The 10,628-nt window shown below is 55.3% G+C and overlaps 1 protein-coding gene across 2 annotated transcripts; it reads left to right on the plus strand.

Annotated features, from left to right (window-relative positions):
- Positions 1-3,294: 3,294 nt before the first annotated feature.
- On the plus strand, positions 3,295-6,766 carry LOC121354561 (apoptosis-enhancing nuclease-like). 2 transcript variants are annotated; one of them, XM_041469275.1, is made up of 4 exons: positions 3,295-3,359; positions 3,809-4,476; positions 4,762-4,962; positions 5,339-6,766. In XM_041469275.1, exons 1-4 carry the CDS (start codon positions 3,308-3,310, stop codon positions 5,540-5,542), a joined length of 1,125 nt encoding a protein of 374 aa, XP_041325209.1. In that variant the 5' UTR covers positions 3,295-3,307; the 3' UTR covers positions 5,543-6,766. The 2 variants fall into 2 exon arrangements, with proteins under 2 accessions (XP_041325209.1, XP_041325210.1); XM_041469276.1 differs by having other exon boundaries at positions 3,296-3,359; positions 3,812-4,476.
- Positions 6,767-10,628: the final 3,862 nt, after the last annotated feature.

Below are 10,628 nucleotides of genomic sequence, written 5' to 3' on the forward strand. Positions count from 1 at the left end.
GGCAATGGAGGGGTCCTGCAGGACTCCCTGTGCTGGGCCTCTGCTATGGACCAGGAGGGCTGCAGTGCTCCCAGTCCCATCACAGCAAAGGCCAGGGGGTGACACGGTGCCTGTCTGTTCTGACACCCTCGTGCTGGTGGCCTCAGACTGCTGGCTGGTGACACCTCAGCCACATGGCACTGGCTGCCCCAGATGGTCCCTTGCACCAAAGGATGGGGCTGGTATTTTCTCCATATTATCACCTCCAGGTGCTCCATCATGGTGAGACCTTCTTCCTCTAAAGGAAATCAGGTCCAGCAATTGGTCACTACCCCAAACTATTTCCGAGCTTCCCAGCTTCTGTTTGATCTTCTGGGTGCTGGTGGCCACAAACCAGCTCTGCCATAAGCCTACTCAGGGTGGTGGGAACAGCTCAGGGAGCCCTGGTGAGATTCCCCAACCACAGCTGGGTGATGGGGAGGCACCAGGCAGCCTGCAGAGCCCAGGATGATGAAGTGATCCCTCATCACCCCTGGAGGCAAAGCTGGGTCCTTGCTGCCTTCTCTTGAGTTACCCTACCCCATTCCCACCAATCATCCCCCTTGGCAGGGAGGGAACAGAGAGGTCCAGGAGGACATGGTACAACCAACACTGCAAAGAGGAGCTCTGGCATCGAGGTGATAGGAGACAAAACAATGCATGTTGAGCCTGGCACGAGGAAATGAAGCAGTTTAGAGTCACAGCAGGAATGTGCTGGCACTGGCAGGGCCTGCTGGCAGGCTCCTGGGTGGGCAGGAGGCTTTGTTCGCCTGCAGCACTGCTCTTGGGGAGTTTACCTGGAATTACTGATCCGCATTCATAAACATGATCACGTTAATTGCTTGCTGAGGCTGCAGTCACCATCTCCTCTCAGCACTGGGATTTCATCTCCCTTCCCACCCCAAATGTCAAGATGTGTCTGTTCTTCCATCCGCTCTGCACCATGCCTGAGGACAGGGAAGTGGTTGGAGGAGGGAGAGAGGCAGAGGATGGGTGAGTGCACAAGCCTGGAGCCAGACACAGAGACTCACTTCCACCTCCGCTCTGCAAAGCAGCACCTTGAAAATAAGAGCAGACACCTTCTGGAGGGCTCCAGGAGCTCTGCAGGAATCCCTGCAGCCTTGGACAGTGATGACCTGGGGAAAGGCATCCTGTCTAGAGACCAGCTTTAATGGCAGAGCAATGACCAGGCAGCAGGAGAGGGACCAGCTCCCAGCTGAGGACAGAGACACCCAGGCTGCTCAGCCTGGAACCAGCCTGGTGCTCATCTCACTTGGAGCACGGCCAATCACTTCTAGTAAATTATTCATCTGACAAATTTAGCCTGTTATTCTAGTCGTGCTCTACCCAGAGTTTTACAGATTTCGTTATTATTTCAAATTGTGCAAACACCGCAGAAACCTCTCCCGGGCTCTGGCGCGCTCTGCCTTCATCTCAGCTCATCTGCCACATCTGAAATGCGATTTCTACCATCTGGTGCCCAACCCTCCACCCCCAGCATGGCCCCAGGACCTTGGGGAGGTGAGTAGCATCCCTGTTCAACACAAGGCTCTTACCAAAGGGAGAAATATCTACTGTGGGAGAACCGTCTGCTGAGGATCCGGGGGTCAGTGGGATCACAGGAGGTCACAGCATACTTTCAAAGTTATGTTCACTCACCTTTCAAAGATATTTTGACTTTTTTTCACCTCCATCTTTGTATATGGGGTAGGGAGAAAAAATGATAGCACTGTTGCCTTGCATCCTGGACTATCTGGTTTCCCAAGCCTGGTCACTTTGGAAAACAGGGAAAAGCTTTTCCCTTCCTCCCCACATGCCATAATTTCTTCTGTTGAGGTTTCTTTGTAGCCATGCGGGTACAGCTAAAACTTTGCACTCTCAAAGAGAATGCAAACTATACATCCTGGGAAGAGCAAAAGGAACATGGATGGGTTTGTTGTGGACAAGCCAAGAGTGATCAAACCCATGAGTGGAACACCAATGTGTCCAGGGAGAAGCTCTCAGCCAGGCACTTGAGTCTTTCATCATTTAATGCAGGGTGTGAGGGAGAAGAGCAGGCAGTGACACCACCTCCTGATCCACCCAGAGCTGGAGGAGAAATGGAAGCCCATGTCCCTCACAGCAAGGCTCAAGCTTGCTCCCACTTGGGTGTTCATAGTGAGCTCACACCTCGTTTACAGGGAGAAAAGCGCAGTGGAGAGGGCCAGGAATATGAAATTAACTATCTCCAAGAGCTGTAATGCACAGTTTCACGAAAATCACCAGAAAAGAGTATAAATTTTTACACAGAGACCTGACAGGACTCCCTAGCAAGATATTGTGAGACACTTAAATGACTCTCATTCAAGGGAGATTAATTAGCTGAACAGCAGGGATGGAAGCAAGAAATGCAAAACATGGAGCAACTGATTTAAGGAGAGGTTTACTGACCAAAAGAAAAACAGAAAATAAATATGAAAAAAATAAGTCACAGGGCAATCTAAATCTTTCCTTTCTTACCAGGCTAGAGAAGATAATGGGGGGTGGAAAGGGAGAACGGTGGAGTGTGAAAACACTTGTCCTGCATCCCTGTGAGCCCCATCGGTAGCAGGGAAAGGGAACACTCCCAGCAAGGCCCAGAGGGATGAGGATGGACACAGTGCCTGGTTCCCTGTGGAAGACTAGTGATTTTGTTGTTGTATGGCTCATCCCACCACAACAAGTCACAGTCTGCCCTAGGGCACACGGCCTCTGCAGCGATGCTGAACGCATGGGGACAAGCCTGTGGCTGGGGCTGCTTGTGGTCCTTCTCCTCTTCTGACCACCTCGGACATTGCTTTTGTGAGCTTTGAGAGTGAAGCAACGAGAGGCCGGTCTGAAACCCCCACTTCAACTATGCCCCAGCCGGAGCTGCCCCCCCACAACTCCGGGGAGCATCCCGGGAGAGTCCGGAGGATGCAAACCCCAAGCTGCCGAGCTCCAGCCCACCTGCAGGACGAAGGGACGCGCACACAGGGAACACCCAGGAAAAGCGAAGCGCACCCGTGCCAGGCGCTCCGTGCAGCGGGGCACCGCAGCGTGCATCCCAGCCCCACGGAGAGCCCCTTCTGCCAGGGACAGAGGTGGGACACGCGTGAAGCATCACCCAGTATCGCTCCGGGACTCCCCCCAAAAAAAACCCCAAAAATCCCAAAACCGCGACAGCCCCGCCCTCGGGGATGACAGAAGCCCCGCCTCAGTATGCAAATTAGACGCTCGCGTCAACCAATGGGGAAGGAGGGGGTGTGGCCACGGCGGGACTTGCCCGGGCATGTGCGCGCGGCGGCTTCCGGGCCGGACACGTGTGAGCCGCGCCGGGAGCGGTCAGCAGCGGGGACAGCGGGGGGACAGCGGGGACACAGGGGGGACACAGGGGCCGGGTGCGGCCGGCAGGGGTCTGCAGATGGGTAACGGGGCGGGCAGGGAGCTGGGGCCTGGAGCGAGGTCGAGAGGGCCCGGGCAATGGGCAGACAGGGCCCTAGGGAGTACGGAACGGGGGGACAGAGGGGGCAGTGGGGTGGGCAGGGGGCGGCGGGTCGGAGAGGGGGTGGGCAGGGCCCTGGGGCGGTGTGGGACCGGGTAATGAGGGGGCAGAGGCGTGGTGTGTCAAAGGGTGCGACAGTGTGTCCGTGTCCCCTTCCCCCCCCCCTTGCCCCGTGGCTCCTGCCTGTGCCACCCCCGCAGGGGGCTTTGCCGTGGGGTCTGTGCGTCCTTTTCTGACAGGGCAGCATGGGGTCCGCGTGGCACTCATGGCCCCCTGTGCGCCCTCCAGCAGGAATGCCACCAGGCAAAGGACAGATGACCGCGCTGCTGCCCGCCCCGAAGGTCTCCGTGCCCGCCCTGCAGGGCACCCATGGGGGCTGCGCTCAGGCCCCCAAGGGTGCCAGCTCGCCACAGGGTCGCAGCAAGAAGAAGAGCCGTAAGCACCAGCGGTTCCTGGCGCGCCGGGCCGTGCTGGAGCAGAAGGGGCTGCTGAGCCCCCACAGGCACCCGGGCAGGCAGACCCCCGAGGCGGGGCTGGAGGGACACGCTGAGCTCACCGAGGAACGTGCCACCACGGCACCGCGCTGTGACAACGTCCCCAAGCCCAAGCAGACCGTGTCCTCGTCCCTGTCTCCATCTGCCTCTCCAGACAGCATAGCCAGGCACCACTCCGTGCTGCTGTCCCAGGGGAAAGGCAGCTCCTGCAGGGTGCGGACGTCCTCCCTGGTCCTGCGCCCGGGCAAGTACGTGGCCATCGACTGTGAGATGGTGGGCACCGGGCCTCAGGGCAAGCTGAGCGAGCTGGCACGCTGCTCCGTGGTGAACTACGAGGGGGACGTCATCTATGACAAGTACGTGCGGCCCGAGCTCCCCATCGTGGACTACCGGACGCGCTGGAGCGGCATCACCAAGCAGCACATGAAGAATGCAATTCCCTTCAAGGCTGCCCAGGCTGAGGTCAGGGGAAAAAAGAAATTAAAAAAAAAAATCTAAAAGCCTCTGTGTTGTATGTCAGGCACAAATTGGGATTCTTGGTGGCCTATGCTAGGCTGCTCTGAGGCAGAGGCACAGCACAGGAGTGGGAGCCTGAAGCTGTGCAGTGGGTTGGATTGCTTGCTCATTATTCTTTCTGGGAACCTAAAAACTAGAAGCCAAGGAGCTGAATTTAATACAAAATGGCTTATTTTTTGCTTGGTATTTCTTTTGCTGCAGTGTCAGTCTAACCCTCTGTGACTCTTCCAGATCCTGAAGATCTTGAAAGACAAGATTGTGGTAGGACACGCCATCCATAATGACTTCCAAGCCCTGAAGTACTTCCACCCAAAAGACAGGACTCGAGACACCAGCCAGAGCCCTGCGCTGAAGAAGAGGGCAGGGCTGCCCATCAGAGCCAATGTCTCCCTCAAGAACTTGGCCAGATACCTGCTCCATAAAAAGATCCAGGTAAGCACCAGGAGCCCTGAGATGGGAAACAACCTTGGGTTAGCTATGGACCTCTGTGGTCAGCTTGGTTGTCCCACCCTCTTGTGTGTTCTGTATGAGGTGGAGATGAACCTTGTACACCCCATGCTCCTGGCTATAAATAAGCTGGGAGAGCCAAGGACCTGCCAAGCTGACCATTAAGTATCTCAGTAAAACAGGGACAGGATCTTTGCCCTCCAAAAAGGGTGGAAAAGATACCTGTATGGCCTTGGCTACATCAAACCTTTGCTGTCTCCAAAACCCACAGCACTTATGTCCTTCCAAGCAAGCATTTGACATGACCTGTGAGATTTTTGCTGCCCCTTTTATCTAACGAGGCTTTTCCCCCTTTCCTCAGATGGGCTGCAAAGGACACTCGTCGGTGGAGGACGCCCAGACAGCCATGGAGCTGTACAGACTGGTGGAGGTGCAGTGGGAGAAGGAGCTGGCCCACAGCCTGCCCCCCCGGCCCCCCAGCCCCGTCACAGACCCTGCTGCAGACAGCAGCCAGTACCTGCAGGACCAGTACTGGCCCACAGAGCTGATGGCAAGCAGCCTGTGATGGGGGACGGTGTCTCCTCTGTGTGTTTTGGGCCATCCTGGTGCCTTCAGCTGTTAAAGGTGGATGTGACTGCTGACTCCCTCCCCTGGGGCTTGTGCCCAGCACTGCTCTGCTCAGGGATGGAGACATGGTGACACCTGGACACAAGCAATCTCCCAGAAACGCTGTCTGCAGCCTTGAGCTGTCACACAGAAATCAGGGCCATGACTGTGCTGTGTTCATCTGTCACTTGGGGATGAGCAGGGTCCTGTGTCAGCCTGGAGGAGCCTCTGTGGGCATGCAGTGGGGGCTGCCAGCACCCTCCATGCCTTCTGTGGGGCTGTCCTCCTCCCAGACACCAAGGGGCAAGTTTTCCTGTGCAGGGACTGAGGTGTTTTGCTGATGTCTAAAGGCTGAAAACCATCTGGGCCATTAAACAACCAGTTTTCTCCTCACTTTCTTTTATAGAATCATAGAATATGCTGAGTTGGAAGGGATCCATCAGGATCATTGAGTCCAACACCTGGCCCTGCACAGGACACCCGGAGAATCCCATCATGTGCCTGAGAGCTTTATCCAAACACTCCTTGAACTCAGACATGCTTGGTGCTGAGATCACTTCCCTGGGGAGCCTGTTCCAGTGCTCAGCTCCAGCTGTGTGCTGAATATTTTGTCCAGAAGGATACTGTGATATGGTATCAAAAGCTTTGCTTAAGTCCAAAAAGATTTCATCACCTGGTGTCCCTTGATTAGCTAGGTGGGAGCCCTGTAGTAGAAGGAAATCAGGTTCCACGAGCAGCACTTTGCCCTGATGAAGCCATGCTGGCTGTGACCAATGACTGCATTGTGCTCCAGGTGGTTTTCAATACCTCCCAGAGAAATACTTCCCATGATTTTACCTGTCAGTGATGTGAGACTGACAGGCTGTAGTTTCCAGTGTCCTTCTTGCCCTTCAAAACTGGGGCAACGTTTGCCAGCTTTCAGTCAGCTGGGGCCTCTCTGGATTCCTAAGACTGCTCAAAAATAGTTGAGCAGCTCTGTAATGACATCAGCAGCTCTTTGAGGATTCTTGGATGAATCCCATCAGGCCCTATAGATTTACAGGGATCCAACTGCACAATGAAGTTCAAGAGGAAAGTCTGGGTCTAATCAATGTCCAGCCTGGACAAGAGCACAGAATGCACTTCATTTTAAATAAATTATACACATGATTGTCCAATTCTGAATTAAAAACTTCTGGCTAAACCCCTTGTGTATATTCTGCATGATTTGATCTGGCAGTTCTCCAGGAGTGAGAGGGCAGGGATGAGGTTGGCAAACAGGTGCCCAAGCACCATGCCATGCTCTAGCGCTTCAAACCCACCTGCAGCTGGAAGAGGTGCTTTGGGAGGCTGGGGTAGGTAGTTCCTTGGGGTACAGGCTTGTCCCCTGTGCTCTGGGGACACCCCTGTGAAGGCAGGGGGAGCAGGGATGGGCTCAGCCAGAGCCCAAGGTCTGGGAACAAGATCTGTGGGAATGTTGTGAGCTGTGGCATGGGCTGCTGTCACAATGTGGGGACAGGGGACTGCTCATCTGCAGTGACTCTGCCTGTAGGTGACATGTGGCTGCAGAATTGTGCCCCAGCTGGGTGTGTGAGCACCAGGGAGGAGTTTGGGGCTGGACACAGGGAGTTCCTGATTCACCAGGGAACTGAACAGCCATGGTTATAGAAAATTGATACTTTTTTCACAAAGTGCCTTAACAGCACCCCTTGGGGGCATCCCCTGAGCACAGTCCCACTGCCTGGGCTGTGAGAGGGAGGTGGCAGAGCAGGCTGGAGAGCTGCCAGCACCCTGGGGACTTCGGGGACCCTGCTGCAGCACAGTGGGTACAACAGCCAGCACTGGAATGGGGTCCATGACCCCATCAGCCAGGCTAGACCGTCCCAGGCTTTTCCCAGCAGCCAGGGGAAGGTAAGGAGAGCTCAGCCCCAGCCTTGGGAAGCGGCCAAGGCAGCCGGGTGACGCAGACACACCTGACGCACACATCAGTGCCATTACCAGACACATCTTGCACTTCCCATCTTAACTCCTCCCTGCCTGGCAGAGGAAGCCAAGAACAGCTCAGAAATGCTTTGAAACGTGTCAGACACGTCTAAAAATCTTTGTCCTCACAGTGGCCCAAACACAGCCATCCTCCAACAGATATAATAACCTGGGCTCTGCTGTGAGCTCGTGGTCTGGACAGGAAAGGAAATGTGGCCCTGTGGCAGGCATTTAAATCCTGCTATTTCCAGTTTGTCCCAGGTGTGTTCCTGATGCTGCAGGGTGTAAAACGGGGCCAGCAGCCCCCTCTGTGCCAGCTCAGGGTGCAGCTCAGCTGAGCTGTGCAATGTCAGCAGGACCTGAACCCCACGGGGCACACAGAGGGCTGCAGGACGAGCACAGGTCTTCTTCCTCCTCTCTGCCATCTCCACCTCCCCCGGGACAGCAGGAGGGAGGCAAAGCTGTAGGAGAGGTGAAAGCTCTGCATCCCACTGTCAGTAGATGGTGGCATTCCAAAAGTGATGCAGCAGCGCTGTCTTTGCTCCTGGGAAAGCAGACCTGGAGGAAGGACAGAGCAGAGCTTTGCTCATGGCCGTATAACCTGGCTCGTGTAACCACATCCCTGGGGGGTGTACATGAGTTTCTGGAGAGCTTATATGGGGCACTCCATGGCTCCCAAATTATTTGTCCAGCTGAGCCGCAGCCTGTTGCCCCTCCAGCCCCCTCTCACTGCCCTGCACTAAGCCCTGTGGTGGTCGATGTGAGACACAGGTGTGTTGAACCTGGAGAAGGCTTTATCAGCCTGTGACTCAGCCTGCCTTGCCATCAGCCTGAGGCATAATTAAGGAAAAGAAAGCATTTCCGAAATCTTGACCATCCACTGATTTAACCCTCCTGCTTGAAATAGCTTCCCTGCTTTGGAGGTAAATTTGGAGGCAGCCAGGCAGCCAAAGGCCAGCTGCCCTTTGGTGCTGTCATGCCCTGCAAGCATGACATTTGCTTCTATGCCATGATCTCCACCTCCTGGGGAAGGTGAGAAATAAATTTGAGGGTTAATCCATATTTCCATCAGATCTGAAGGGCTTGGAAATCCCCAGCACTGTGTACTGCAGCCCCCCAAAACAGGGCTGCTGCTGAGCAGACCTCACATGGATGATTAGAGGTGGTGGCAATCTGCTCCCTGCCAACAACGTTTGCTCTGAATAATCTAAGTGGCAACACTCGCCCTATTTCCAGCCCCTCGGAGCTAATGGGGATTTTCACAGGTGTTTGTGAATATTCACCTCCGTGCCAGCTCCGAGTTGCCATGGCTGAACAAACCCCAGCTCATCACACGCTCGGGCTCATCTCACGAGCAGCCTGCTGGAGCTCGTGTTGGGAGGCTGAGCATCTTCAGGCGGGAGAAGGAGAGCTGGGCTGGCGCGCCATTTACGCTAAAATTTGTGATAATTGAGGAATCTGCAGAGAACTCAGCTGTTATCTCAACAACCCCTGAACAATGATTAACCCAAACCCATGAATCCAGCACTGGGCTTTTTTTATCAGAGGGAAAACATTGTCAAATGAGTTTTTCCCAGCCAGCTGCGAGTGCAGGTAACCGATAAGGCCGTCATTGGAGTGGGGCTGAGCCAATGGGAGCTGATGGCGACAGCTTTTACTTCTGTCTAGCAACAGCTTCTCCTTGAGCAGCAGACACAATTCATTGCTTTCTCTTGCTTTTATTGGGCTTTCCTCCTGCTACATGCGGGTTTTCATGGGGGGCACTCAAAAACTGAGGCTCGAGTGGATTGTGCACCTTTTCCTGCATGTGTTGGTGTTTCTTTCCTGCCATGGTGAGAGATTTGCAGCTGTGAAATGCTCCACCCTGCTCACATCCTGGGCTCGCTCCCTCCCTTGTCCATGCACCAGGGATTCTGCTGGGTGGGCATTGGACACCCACAGGGTTCTTGGAACTGCACCATGGCAGAGCAGCAGCTGTACCAGGAGCAGGGATGTGTCTGACCTCCTGCCCTGCATCCCCAGTGCCTGACCACAGTCCAGCTCCTCTCCCAGCTGCCAGGGGCTGTTTGCACATGGGGAGCACTGCTGGGAGCAGCATCTCCTGATCAATCACCTGGCTTGCTTTGCTTTGGCTCTGCTTATCACAGGACACACGGTTGAAATGCCACGTAAAGCCCAAATCACAGAGTTAGAAGGAGCTCACCAACACCTGGTGTTGGACAGGACATCCCTAAAAATCACACCAGAAATGTCTTGGGGTGGAGCAATGCTGGTACCTAATAACAGCCCTGAGCAAGCCCCTAAGCTGAGGCAGTCTGTCCCCTCGCTGTGGGGACACAGAGGGACGATTCACCCTGTTTGCAGTCAGAGGGCTTCACTCGGGCACTGCACCAGAGACCAAAGCAGAGGGAGAACCCATGCTCCCTGCCCCCCCGCCCCATCAGCACCCCCACCCACCCCTCTCCTCTACTCCCCGAGGGTAAATTAGAAGGCAGAAAACTCTCCGCCAACTCTAAATTAAAATCTCAGGAGCCTTAATAGGCGGCTTGGCCGGAAGAAGCGGATAGGTGTGATGTGGAAATGAATAGGCACATCTGGCAGCCGCTTAGCACCTGGGCTGCAGGAGGGGTGTGCGTGATGTGTGCGTGTGCAAACCCCAGCACAGCCTCCCGGATTGGCTGCAAAACCCCTTCCCGACCAACGCCGGGGAACAGGGTGGCCTAGCAACAGTCTTTTCCTAATGAAAAACAAGCCACTTAACTAACCATCGTGACTGTGTGCATATGGGAGGGAAAGGCACGACTGCCAGCAGCTCCGTCCTCCCCAGGGAGCTGGCCCCAAGGGGGGCTGCAAAGGGTCAGCTGGATAGCTGGGGTGGCCTGACCTGAGCACCCCTGTACCCCTCAGGGCCTGCTGCACAAATCCTTTGGGTGCTTGGCAAGGATTGCTGCAGCAGAACACAAAGAAGCCCCCAAGGATAACCTCCCTCCATTCTCTGTGCAGGCAGCCACCCCCAGAATGGCTCACCCCACCACAGGCACCCCCACTCACGGGGGGCTGGATGTCAGCAGGTCATGGGGACC

Source organism: Pyrgilauda ruficollis, unplaced genomic scaffold, assembly GCF_017590135.1.
Source record: "Pyrgilauda ruficollis isolate IOZ18807 unplaced genomic scaffold, ASM1759013v1 scaffold23, whole genome shotgun sequence".
Classification (NCBI taxonomy): Eukaryota; Metazoa; Chordata; class Aves; order Passeriformes; family Passeridae; genus Pyrgilauda; species Pyrgilauda ruficollis.

What these genes read in the sequence shown, in the direction of transcription:
- LOC121354561 (XM_041469275.1), top strand. Translation starts at nt 3,308, where the DNA reads ATGTGCGCGCGGCGGCTTCCGGGCCGGACACGTGTGAGCCGCGCCGGG. An exon ending in TGTGAGCCGCGCCGGGAGCG is followed by an intron (nt 3,360 to 3,808) that starts GTCAGCAGCGGG and finishes TGCGCCCTCCAG; the next exon opens with CAGGAATGCCACCAGGCAAA. An exon ending in TGCTCCATAAAAAGATCCAG is followed by an intron (nt 4,963 to 5,338) that starts GTAAGCACCAGG and finishes CCCTTTCCTCAG; the next exon opens with ATGGGCTGCAAAGGACACTC.